The sequence below is a fragment of the Chiloscyllium punctatum genome, chromosome 10 (genome assembly GCF_047496795.1).
Source record: "Chiloscyllium punctatum isolate Juve2018m chromosome 10, sChiPun1.3, whole genome shotgun sequence".
Taxonomy (NCBI): Eukaryota; Metazoa; Chordata; class Chondrichthyes; order Orectolobiformes; family Hemiscylliidae; genus Chiloscyllium; species Chiloscyllium punctatum.
Genome location: NC_092748.1, coordinates 75,514,380 through 75,528,105, shown reverse-complemented (window position 1 = coordinate 75,528,105; position 13,726 = coordinate 75,514,380). Strand labels below are relative to the sequence as shown.

Below are 13,726 nucleotides of genomic sequence, written 5' to 3'. Positions count from 1 at the left end.
TCTAGTTCTGTGAAGTCATGTTGTTTTGTGAGGATGAGAATTCTGGCCTGTTGTTGCATGTCACCTCAACTGTCAGGTTGCCTTCAGTGACTTGTGTTTTGCACACGTCTGTAGACTGCCAGTGGTCTACAGGCTAGACTGTGTAACACACTCAAACAAAAGCAAAATATCAAGGATGCTAGAGATTTGAAATAGAAACAAAAAGTGCTTGAGAAAATCAGCAGGTCTGGCAGATTCTGTGGATAGAGAAACAGAATTAACGTTTCAAGTCAGATTTGACTCTTCTTCAGAGTGGTTCTGTTGTTCTGAAAAAGAGTCATCTCAGATTTGTCGAGAGTCATAGAGTCGTACAGCACATAAGCAGACCTCTTGGTCCAACCAGTCCATGCTGACCATGATTCCAATCTAAACTAATCTCACCTACCTGCGCTTGGCCCATATTCCTCTAAACATTTGTTATTGATGTATTTATCCAAATGTATTTTAAATGATGTAGCTGTACCTGCATCTATCACTTCCTTTGGAAGTTGATTCCACATATGAACCACTCTTTGTGTAAGCAGAATTAACCCTCATGTCTTTCTAAAATCTTTCTCCCATCACCTCAAACAATAAAATAATTGCAAAGAGGCCAGTATCCCATCACCAAGTCACCCTTTATTTACACATGCACAATATATGGGCTATAACTAGCCAGTTCAGAACCAGTCCCTGGAATGAGGAGACTCTTTGAGATCCCTGAATACATCTGTCAGTCAGGGCTCCCTGACTGGCTCAGGTCAACACCCCCAATCTGGGAACTCGTACTCAACGTCCTTCCAATCACTCCATTCCTCCCCCATAAGTCTGAGGATGTCAGCCTGTTCTTGTCTTTGCAGCTTGTTCTGGGATGTTTGTTGTGCTGAAGAAGAGTATTATCAGATTTATAGAGTCAGAGTCATACAGCATGGAAACAGACTCCATGATCCAATCAATCCATGCTAACCATAATCCCAAACTAAACTAGACCAACGTGCCTGTACATAGCCCATATCCTTCAATCATGTCTTATTCATATACTTATCTAAATGTCTTTTAAATGTTCTAACTGTACCTGCAATCATCACTTCATCTCGAAGTTCATTCCATACGTTATCTGTTATTTCCCAAATCTTTGCTCTGTTTGAATGCTATCATTGTGACCACATTTTTCATTCTACATTTTCTTTTTCTCAGGAGAGACAAGAATGATATCAGCAAATTAATCTTCAAGAGTGCCGATTTTCAGCGATCACCATATGCTGAGTTCCCCAAAAATCCCCGGATATCTGTGGAGTGGGGTCGGGAAACAATAGAGATGCAGGAGAATGGAAGCACAAAAAACCTGTTGCAGATGACTGATGTGTACTATTCAGTAAGTATCACCCCAGAATGAAAACTTTGGATTATTTTATATTAGGGATGGAAAATGAGCACCAATACAATGCCAAAATTAATCAGTAGCCTGGATCTTCTGCAACCCTTGCTAGGTTGTTACTGCACTTCCACCTTTGCCTTCTCCAATGCTCCTTCACGTTTCTGGCTGAGTTCTTCTGAGTCTGGGCTCCCCAGAAATGCAGAGCGCATGAAGAATTTATGGAAAAATTCTAACAGGATTAGAAAGGAGAGATACAGGAAGGATGTTGCTGATGACCAGGTAGTCCAAAAGCAGGGGTCACAGTTTAAGAATAAGGAGTAGATATTTTAGCACAGAGTGAGGAGGAATTTCTTCACCTAGAATGTTGTGAGCCTATGAAATTCTCTGCCAGTAGAAACTGTTGAGGCCAAAACATTGAAGAATTTCAAGAAAGATATAGCTACAGTTCTTCACTCTAAAGGGATCAAAGGATATAGGGAGAAAATTTGAACAGGGTACTGCATTGGATGATCACCCATGATTACATTGAATGTTAAAGAAGGCTTGGAGAGCCAATTAGACTACTCCTGCTCCTATATTCCTTGTTTCTATCAAAATACTGTAGTGTTGAGGGGAAGACTGGTCACTCTCCCCTTTTCAGCATTGGGCTATTCTAAGACAGGTTGATAGGCCCAGTGTAGATATTTGTGAATAGGTGATTGTATGAATGAATGAATAGGAAGAGTGGTAGGCCAGGTTGAGGAAGTAGATATGATGCTAAGATGGCACATGATTGGCTGATGTGTAAGGTGACATGTGGGCAGCAAGAGATGTGGTTAGGGTATGAATCAGCTGCTCTATTTGATGACGTAGTTGCAATAATGCCCAGAGCATAACTTGGGGAACTTTCAAAGGTGTGAATAAATAATTGACCTTGGGTCCTGTGACTCTAGCAGGAACTATTCTTGATTTTAAGTGACTAACGTCACATACCATATGTTTAACTGGCAGAGGTAGTTTGGCACTAGCTGATGGGAAGGCCCACAAACTTACTGTAATTACCTGATTGCTGTGAAGACTTTAAAGGGAAATGGTTTTGATTGACTTGACATTTTATTTAGTTTAAGATAAAGTTACATTAATAACTTGCTCTCAGTAAATGAGAGTTAGCAACAGGATTAAAGAGAGAACATTATGTTGGGAAATGTGACGTTCTTCTCATTGGATGAAAGAACAGAAAAGCAGAACATATTCAAAAGGCATGAAAGTTGCTTGAAACAGACACTTGGGTGTCCTTGTACAAGGAACACAGAAAATGATAAGTCTTGAGAAAATGAACGGGGCTTTGATGATGGCATTGGTGGAGTACTGTGTATCATTTTGGTTTCCATATCTGAGGAAGAATATATTTGGACAGCAGTAGTGAAGGCCCGCCAGATTCATTCTTGAACGGAAATGATGACTCCATGATGAGGAGCTAATTAAATTGGGCCTATTTAGAAAAATGAGAGCAGATCTCAGCTGAAACAAATAAAATTCAGAAATGTCTTGTCAGGCGAGCTATGAGTCGGGTGGGGAAATTAGAATGCAAGGATACCACTTCAGTATGGGACATCAAGTATTTTGGACAGACTTGCGAAATTCCTTCACTTAAAGGATTGAGAGTCTTTTGAATTATCTACACCATAGGGTTGTGAGTGCTCCATATTGAATATATGTCAGCTGGATAGATTTTTGTTCCATTGGAGAATCAAAGATATTGAGAGCGAGTGGAAAAGTCTTGTTGAAAATCATTGAATTTAATCATGGATTAGGCTTAATCAAAGAGTCATTCTTATGTTCTTAAACAAATTCTGGATAGCTTTTGAATTTTGGGAAAATTCTGTTTTGGATCCAGAACACTGCTGGCTTTCAGTTTACAACAATATATTTACAACAAGTATATTTTCTGCAGATCTTACTAACAGCTGCAAATAGAAAGCCAACTTGTTTAGCATTCAATTTTAAATCTTGTTTTGTTAACTTGTCTCCGTAGCAAAAGGAATAATAAATACAAATGTCCTCTTTGAAGTGCTTATTGCTTTCATACTTTTTCCACAGTCTGGTTTAAGAGGTTCAGAAGTGGAGCGGAATGGTTTGCATCCTTATAGTGGTCTACCAGGATCACGTTACTCTTGCATCTACACTGGACAATACAATCCATCTTTCAGCAGTGAAGAATCAAGGAGAAGAGACTATTTTTAGCCAAGTTAAAACAGAGATTTATTTTTGTGTCAGAAAGAATATGGGACCAATGAAGCAAAAGTAAAATGAGGAATTACTGCAAAAAAATTGCATTCTGAGCATTTATGGTGAAGGACTGGTTGAAGGTTAAGGAAATGTTGAGTGCAGCGTACTATTCACAGCAGCTACTGTAGATCACACTGATGGACAAGTGATGGACCTGATCAGCTGTACTGAATACTTTTATTTGCATCAGTATACAAAGACTTTGCTTACAAATGGACACTTGTACATTGAGTAATTGTGTGTTTTTGTGGTTTGTTTTTCTAGTTTGTCAATAACTTATAAACAATTACAGTATTTTCAGACTGGCAAATTGATAATATCGCACAGATAAAAGAAACACTAACTGATGAAATTGTGGAAGACTGGAAACTGTTAACATTTCTGGCCTGGTGCTGTCATTTTGCTCAGGTGAATTGGAGCATTGCTAATTATCAGGACTCAGGCCTTATTCATGCTGGAAACATTAATATCTGATGTGAAACTTTTTTGAATCCCTCTGCGTATCTGTGCTGTTTGTTTGCATGGCATTCCTTTTCTCTCCATTGATTCCTTTGCTAGTTCTTCCAGCCTGTAAAATGAGCTAAAGAGACTATTTCTGATACTGTGGGAAGTGTGAATCGAATTTTTTTATGGTTTAAACATTTCACTCAGAGCACAACATGTTACTGAGTAGCCACTTGGAAGTGACAAATGCTGTGTTCTGTTTATTAATCTCAATAGGTTTTCTATACTGCAATTAAATCCAGAAGATTCCAGTTTCTTTCATACCCTCTCCTTGCAAACCAATGAAAATGTTGCTTCATTTCCGTTGAGAATCTATGTTGTTACCTCTACAAGTATGATTTACAGCTGTACCACAATAGATGGTCCAGATTAATCCATATGTATGAAATGACTATATATTACTTGTGGCTTTTTCCAGTATGTTGACCATATATATTTATTTTGTTTTACACACGCCAGCAACTCTGCTACTCAAATGTTGAGAAGAAAAGATCTTTTTAGAAAGTGATAACAGGTTTTGTGACTAGCATTTTTGACTTTTTTATGACTACGCTCCATAAAACAGAAAAGTTGTGGCTTAGAATGGGATGAGTTGGGCCTATATCTTCTTGCCTTCTTCCAGCTCAAGATGTTTGCACCACTTAATGGGCAGTATTCGCTTTGACAAATGCTTAAGCTCCACACATTCTATATTCAGCACAGTTTTCTTTGCAGTCAGTCTTTTTTGTGTAAAAATTAAGCTTCACCTGTACACCCTAACCAATCTGCTTTCTGCCTTAACATATTTTTCTTATATAAGGACTTATTTCTTTTTGTGTACTAAGTAATCTTTTGTGAATGGTGCTTGTGAAATTGCTTATAATAAGATTTTCTGAATCTTTGGAATGTTGACCATCTTTCTGGTTGTCACTTTGATTGATCTCAATTGATTTTACTGGACACATTCACTCATAAATCTCTTGTTTTCTTCTTTCTTAAGAAAGGGACCTAGCTGTCTTCTGAACCTTTTAAAGGTATTTTCCTGGGCATTTGCAATTATTCATAAATACTCAATACCTATGGGAAAACAAGTTCGGCATGACATTCTTGATAATGAAAGCTTTCCTTTGGAAAGTAAATTCTCATCATGTATAATCTTTTGCATTTCAATTTAGTAACTTTCCATAGAGAACCAGGCAACTTTATTAATCTTTCCTGATATTGTGCTGATGCTTGTAATTAATGTGACAACTTTGTCTTTAAGATCAATCATAGCTCTTATCAAGTAGGTTACCAATCTACATTGAAGTGAAGGCTATCGATGCCTTTTTTTAAACAAAAAAATTACCTCTTACATTTTTTTCATTCTGTTCCTCTGCTATTGTAGCAGTGAATGTAAAACACCCATTTAAAACTTTGAAATTGAGATTCAATTAGTTAATTATTAACTGTGAGTGTAATCAACAGAATGACTTGAGTGGACTTACTGTAGATAAACATCCTGTAAAGTATATTGACCTTGTTATATAAAAAATATAAATCCTTTTGATACCAGCAAATTGGTGACATTGACCTCTTTTAAGTAAAGTCCCTGTTCCTTTTTAAAACTTCTTAGTTTTAAAGGCGTTTCCATTAAAATCCCTACATTTAATTATTTCATTATTTGATCCATCTATGTATATTTTGCTTTCCCCAATGTCATTTTACGGATTTACTTACTAACAATAATTAACTTACTAAAAGAGAGCTTCTCTCATGCTAATTTCCTCTGTTGATTTCTTTACCTCTGCAGTTTCTTCACAATGAGCTCGAAGTGATCATCAGTAGTGGCATAGTTCATACACAATTCAGTAAGCTATGCATAATTCTTATGGGATGTGACCAAAAGGAGCTAAGAGTGATAGAAAATATATTATCTTTATCCTGGGAGCTTTTGCTGTAACATTGAAAATTTGCTTCCAGTAACTTTTGTTGCTACAGATCAGGTGCTGAGTGCTACATCATGGTGAGATTGTAGTAGATAAGCCAAAAATGGCAGAATGAAGGTGAGAATTGAAGTCAGTGCCTTCCTTCTCTCTCAGACCTGCCAATATATTAAAAATGTTCATTCCATTAGGTAGTCTAAACCATTACATAAAATAACAATTATGCATAATGTTACATTTGCATCAAAAAGTTAGTATTGCAGAGCAGATTTGATGGCGTGTGCAGCTCAATTCTTAGAGCATTCAATTTTTATTGTTTTAAAATGAGTTGTTAGAATTAGAAAGACGATAATTTTTGTAGCTTTGATATGAAAGTGTTGCATGCTTTGAAACAAATTGGAAGTTCTCCCAGTATAAAATAATATGAATAATAGAAAGTATGTTTTGACTTGGATGCAGAAGTGAAAGGTTAGCGAGTGATTTTAGCAGTTAATTTTGCATTACTAAAATGAAGATGCCTCAGTAATTGAAGATATTTTTGTCATTTTGGAAGCTTAGGGTAGCTTTATTCTATCATAAGGGTTCAGCATCTGAGCCACAAAACAGTCAAAACTGATTAAGCTTCACATCTTGGCTGCCTCCAAACTTCTTAAACGTTAAATTTCTTTTGGTACTTATTTATAGTGCCAAATCTTGCATTGGATGACCAGGAGCTATTCTAAGGTGGCTGCACCAAAGATATATAGGAACACCTTGTGAAAGTATGTGCTCAGTGGAGGCCCAGCTGATGTTACAGGAAAATCTAACATTCCACTTGCCTGCTCTAAGTTATTGCAAAATCTGTTTTACTTTTTTTCCAATGATTGTGTGTTAGTTTCTGATAGCCAGCATGAAAACAAATGTGGAGAGAAAACAGAGTTAATGTGTCAAGTCCCTTGGAGTGACCATTGGAACCACTGGATTCAACACATTAACCTTATTTTCCCTCCATTGATGCTGCCAGACCTGCTGAATCCCTCCAACAATTTCTGTTTTTGTATGCTTCAGATCTCCAGCATCCGCAGTTCTTTATGAGAACAAAACCAGCCAGCTTTGTGTTTTAAGACTTTTGTAACGACCCATGCAGTTAGTGGTATGATTCAACACTGGAAACGTCATGTGAACCCAACAAGTTTTTATTGTTGTTTCTGTCTAAGTTATTGTTGCTTTTTTTTTCTGTATTCCTGATTGACAGCAGATATCTATGTATTTAATACTTGGTTTGAAGTGAACTAAATTTACAGCTTAAAGTATTTAGAAAATGAATTTTTGTTTTTCCAAAAGACTTTCAGAAACTGGCGTTTTAGTCAGTTTCACATTGCAGAAAAATAAAATACTTGTCCAGATAATTGTTCTCTTTTCTACAGCCACTGCAAATAACCATAAAGATTGTTTCAACTGTTAGTAAAATTGCATTATGAATTGGCATGTGAAAAAAAGTTTCAAAATTAGAATCATCATTTTTATTTCCCAGTTACAAAGTGGGGAAAGTCACAATCTGCCTGGTGGTCACTACTCCTTGCAAAGGGCACTCATTTCAATTTCCAGTTTTCTATAGAAATTGGGCAATGGGAGATTGGATTGGATTTTACATTGTCCTTGATCTCCCTTTCCATTGATCAGCATAAAGTCATTGTCTAACTCCTTATCAGTGAAAGTGATTAAAATAAGCCCTTTGGGGTATGCTGCACAATATGATTCATTTACAACATCTTCGGGGGGCTGCACAATTTGCCTTAACATGCTAGGGCTGTGAAGAGTGAAAATGACGACTGTAAGAAGTGTGTGTTTGAATGACTGTGTAAAGTTTGGATAGGGCTGTCACCTGATGGTGCCAAAATTGAACAGTTATTCAATCAGAACCACCCAAATGAGTGCAGTTACCCTGCATGAATCAACAGAAATGAAGACGTGGACAGAGACACTTTGTAAAAATAATTTTTTCCAGCTACCATCTGTGTGCTCACTGCTGAGAGACTGAGTGGCTTTAGTATGTTTATGTAAAAGGCAACAGGATGGATATATGATTATGAAGGATTTAGAGGAATACGGGCCAAGTGCTGGCAAATGGGACTGGATTATGTTAGGGTATCTGTTCGGCAAGGACAAGTTGGATGAAGGATCTGTTTCTGTGCTGTACATCTCTATGACTCTATATTTCATAAGATTCTCAAAGTCTTCAAAGAGCAATAATTCAATATAACACAACTACAAAGCAGTATTATGTCATCCTATGTAAATTGATAGAAATGTTGTGAAATTTATCTAAGCCAATTAAATGAAGAACTGTATGATGTTGTACAGAAATGTAAAATTACATATTAATTGTGGAAGTATGCCTCAATTTTACACTTTATACTGCACTTTGAAACCATACAATGGTATCAGAAATAGTTGGTAATGATGTCTAGAGGTGCTTCAAGCAAGATACATGTGAATCTTAGGTGTGTCACTCAATTGTAATTCAACTTTGAACTTTATAGCTCACTAGTTCTCCAGAAGGTTTTCCTCATGATCATGAAGTGAAACGATATATGAGGAACTAATGAACATAAGTTCCTGAAATTTTTAAATTATTGACAGGAGGTCAAAAGCCTATTCAAATATGATGTTACAGAATGTAATTTTATGATAATGAAACTGCGATAAAGAGCAGTTCAAGATTACTTGACATATATTAATAAAACTTCCTCTGTGCCCTGATATGATGAAACATTTTCAAGCCCAATTTTAATCTACAGTAGACAATGTATGATATCACGAGTGCAAAGGCCAGCCTAAGTTACCCTCAGCCTTGTTTAAAAAATTTCCCCTTAGATCATGTCGGCAATACACATCCCGATGATTCATGTTATGCAATTTCTGGAAGCAAAGTGTTTCGTGAAAGTAGGAATGCACTTCTTAAAGCATTGTGATCCTTCTTTCTGGAAGATATCAATGGAATGATGTAGAGACAGCTAGCTCACTAATAGAGTTGACGGCCTTGCCTTGAGGGAATTCTTCAACTCGACTGGAGAGCTTTCCTCTAGGAGATGTCATGCTGAAGGATCTGTTGGAGAAGGTCAGGGGAAAAAGAGTTATGAGCCCTTTCTCCGTTCATCAGAAAGAGCTCCAAGGTAATTTTGTAGCAGGCTTGGATAGAGGTGGCTGAATAAATCAGTGTCAGCAACATCACCCCAAGACCTGAACTTAATATGAAATGAGGTTCAAAGGCCCCTCAAGAGTAGCAAAGGGAAGTACTGCTTATTATCTGTCCAGATGGACGCACATGACATCATTTCTTTCACCCTCTCTCCTACCATCCATTTTGTTGCATTTTTCAGCATATAATCATGAATTGGAAATAGCACTTGGGGGTAAAGGAACCAAAGGATATGGTGGAAAAGCAGAAGCAGGCTTTTGAGTTAAATGATCAGCCACGATCATAATGAATAGTTGAGCAGGCTCAAAGGCCCAAATGGCCTACTCTTGCTTTCCATGCTTCTGTGAGGTTAAGATACACAGCACATTCACCCACTGACACAGTTCTTTTCAGGTTTTAACATTAGAGATGAAATACAAGGTGCATAATGCCTTGTGGGAGGGATGTTTTGTCTTTGAATAAGAAAGATTAAGATAACAATTTTCTCAAAGGGGAGTGGAACCAGCAGGTCTTTTTACATGTTGGAACTAATGACATAGGAAGGAAAAAGGGTGAGATTCAGAAGGGAGAATATAGGAAGTTAGGCAGGAATTTACAAAGAAGGTCCTTGAGGGTAGTAATATCTGAATTACTCTGAGCTAGTGAGGGTAGAAATAGGAGGATAGAGCTGATGAATGTGTGGCTGAGGAACTGCTGCAGGGGATAAGGGTTCATATTCTTGGATCATTGGAATCTCTTTTGGGGTAGAAATGACCTGTATAAGAAGGACAAATTGCACCTGAATTGGAAGGGGACTAATATAATGGCAGGGAGATTTGCTGAAACTGCTCAGGAGGATTTAAACTGTTAAGGTGGGGAGGAGGTGGGGGGAGGGGAGGATGTGTGGGGGACCCAGGGAGATAGTGAGGAAAGAGATCAGTCTGAGACTGGTACTGTTTGGGAAAAGGAACAAGGCAAAGAGTCAGGGCAGGCAGAGAACTGGCAGAGAACTAAGCAGAGAACTGATAAAATAAACCGCATTTTTTTTCAATGCAAGATGACTAACAGGGAAGGCAGATGAGCTCAGGGTATGGTTAGGAGCATGGGAGTGGAATATCAGCGTAATTACAACGAAGTGGTTCTGGGATTGGCAGGACTGGCAGCTTAATATTCCAGGATACGAATACTATAGGAAGGATAGAGTAAGATTGGAGGGGAGTGGCGTTTTTGATGAGGGGTAGCATTACTGCTGTACTTAGGGAAGATATTACTGGGAATACATCCAGGGAAGTTATTTAGGTAGAACTGAGAAACAAGAAAGGGATAGTCACCCTATTGGGATTTTATTATGGTCAACAGGAAATTGGGAAACAAATTTGTAAGGTGATTTCAGTTATTTGTAAGAATAATAGGATGATTATGGTAGGGAATTTTAACTTTCCAAACATAGACTGGGACTGCCATAACGACTTGGATGGAGAGGAATTTGTTAAGTGCGTACAAGAAAAGTATGTGATGTACCCACTAGAGAAGGGGCAAAACTTGAACTATTCTTGGGAATTACGGCAGGGGAGATGACTGAGGTGTCAGTGTGGGAGCACTTTGGGGCCAACGACATAATTCTAGCATTTGAATACAGAACTGGCTTGAAGGTAGAAGTGTTGGACGGTTACTTTTCAGACTGGAGACCTGTGACCAGTGGTGCACTGCAAGGATGGGTGTTGGGTCCACTATGTTCATATCTAAATAATTTATATAATTGATCTGGATATGAACATAGGAGGTATAGTTAGTGAGTTTGCAGATGACACCAAAAATTGGATTTGTAACGGACAGTGAAGAAGGTTACCTCAGAGTACAATGGGATCTTGATCAGATGAGCCAATGAGGAATGGCAGATGGAGTTTAATCTAGATAAATGTGAGATGCTACATTTTGGAAAGGCAAATCAGGGCAGGACCTATTCACTTAATGGTAAGGACCTGGGGAACGTTGCTGTGTGAAGAGACCTTGGAGTGCAATTACATAGTTCCTTGAAAGTGGAGTCTCAGGTAGATAGGACAGTAAAGAAGACATTTGCTTTGCTTTCCTTTATTGGTCAGAGCATTGAGTATAGGGCTTAGGAGGTCATTTTGCAGCTGGTCAGGATGTTGGTTTGGCTACCTTTGGAATATTGTGTGTAATTCTGCTCTGCTATCGAAAGGATGTCATGAAACTTGAAACGGTTCAGAGAATATTTACAAGAATGTTGCCATGTTTGCAGGGTTCAAGCTATCGAGAGAGGCTGTATAGGCTGGAGTTGTTTTCCCTGGAGTGTCAGAGGCTGAGAGGTGACCTTATAGAGGTTTAGAAAATCATGAGGGGCACGGATAAGGTAAATAGACAAAGTCTTTTCCCTGGCTTGGGGGAGACCAGAACCTGAGGGCATAGGTTTAGTGTGAGAGGGGAAAGATATAAAAGAGACCGAAGGTGCAACTTTTTCATACAAAGGGTGATGCGTGTATGGAATGACTTGCCAGAGAAAGCTGTGGAGGCTTCTACAATTACAACATTTCAAAGGTGTCTGGATGGATTAATGTATAGGAAGGGTTTAGAGGAATACGGTCCAAGTGCTGGCAAATGGGACTAGATTAATTAAGAATATCTGATCAGCATGAATGATTTGGACCAAAGGGTCTGTTTCTGTGCTGTATATCTCTATGATTCCATGACTCTAGGTGTGGTCAAAGAGAATATAATCATGCTAAAATTAAGTGCAAATTATGACTGTGCCGACTGAGGTTCTGCAAATCACAAACAGCCAGATGGGAAGATAATGTTGTGGCACTTATAAAGTCTTGGCTCAAACAAAGGACTGTAAACTAAATGAAGCATGTGGTTAGGACTATGCATAGCTAAGGTATATTCAATCATGGCTTTTAAAAGATATTGGATAATTATCTGAAGAGAAATAAGTTGCAATGTTATAGGGAAAAGACAGGGGAATAGGGCAGGCTGAGTTACTCTTGCAGAGACTCGGAATAGACACAAGGGGCAGAATCTCATAGGGGCTTGAAAAGTATGGGCTTGGTGAGATGTGTGGCAGAAGTGCATGAGAAGTCTGGCAAAACTTATCTTGATATTCATGATTTGGAGATGCCGGTGTTGGACTGGGGTGTACTAAGTTAAGAATCACACAACACCAGGTTATAGTCCAACAGGTTTAATTGGAAGCACACTAGCTTTCGGAGCGACGCTCCTTCATCAGGTGATAGTGGAGGGCTCGATCGTAACACAGAATTTATAGCAAAAATTTGCAGTGTGATGTAACTGAAATTATACATTGAAAAATTGATTGTCTGTAAAGCCTGTATTCTAACAGATGGAAGACTTAACAGACAATCAATTTTTCAATGTATAATTTCAGTTACATCACACTGTAAATGTTTGCTATAAATTCTGTGTTACGATCGAGCCCTCCACTATCACCTGATGAAGGAACGTCGCTCCGAAAGCTAGTGTGCTTCCAATTAAACCTGTTGGACTATAACCTGGTGTTGTGTGATTTTTATCTTGATATTGGCAGCTTTTTTTGCATTTGGTGGATGGTGAGGTAAGTTTCTTGCTGTGCAGTAGAAAGTCGTCTCTTAACGAGAGTACAGCTTGTTAATTGCATTATTAACTCATCAACTTAGCTCATTAATATTCACTTTCCTATTTTAACAAATGCTTGTAACAAACTAAACTTCAAGCGCTCTCAACATGGAAGTCTGAGCAGGTACCTGGCAGCTTCAGGTTTCTGCTTGCTGCAAGGAGCCTCCATGTTACTCAGCAAGAAGTCGTATCTCAGGGCCCAATCCACCAACACCAGCTGCATGCACCCCTCATCCACGGACATCCACCAGACATTGAACAACCCCTCACAACCATCATGGCACCTCTCCAATTACCTTGCACGATGCTTATGAAGCACTGACTGGCAATGCATGGTGCACTGGCAATCAGCATTGAAAGGCTCCTGTCAAGACTTGTGTGCAGCCAACTCGTGGACTGCACCAAATTCCAGCTCAGGGTTGCTCTCTTTATTTCTTAGTGCTCATTCAGTTAAATGCTCACAGCATCTCTGCTTTACATTGCTGTGTTTATTCATGCAGTCTCATCAACCAGGCAGCTTGCCTTGCTGCTCAGCAATCTTTAGTCAAGTTGCCTTACATCTTGCTGGATGGCAATGCTCGATGTCAATCACGCAAATGTACCATGTGTCTGCAGCTTATCTGGCAAACGCACATCTTGTGCCGTGAGCAAGCTGTCACTTTGCAAAGTCCTGGGCATTAGACCTTACCAAATTCCAGGGAGCCATCTGTCAGTCGGAGAGTCTCAGAACAATAAGACAAGGGCAGTCTCCCGGATGTGAATTGGCAACAGTCAGGCACCCATTTAGGGTCATCTCAGCCAGGGTCTTTGCAATTGCAGTCCAGGGAGTGGGTGACTGCAGTCAGTCCCTTAGCTTCATAG

The 13,726-nt window shown here is 38.8% G+C and overlaps 1 protein-coding gene across 2 annotated transcripts in view; it reads left to right on the top strand.

The window, feature by feature from the left end:
- The window catches only part of heg1 (heart development protein with EGF-like domains 1), a 74,834-nt gene extending 66,458 nt beyond the window's left edge, over window positions 1–8,376 (top strand). For both annotated transcript variants that reach the window (XM_072579572.1, XM_072579571.1), the window contains 2 exons: window positions 1,216–1,393; window positions 3,476–8,376. In XM_072579572.1, the coding sequence (XP_072435673.1) occupies window positions 1,216–1,393; window positions 3,476–3,619 (322 nt within the window). In that variant the 3' untranslated portion in view covers window positions 3,620–8,376. The remainder of the gene's footprint in view (window positions 1–1,215; window positions 1,394–3,475) is intronic.
- The last annotated feature ends 5,350 nt before the right edge of the window (window positions 8,377–13,726 follow it).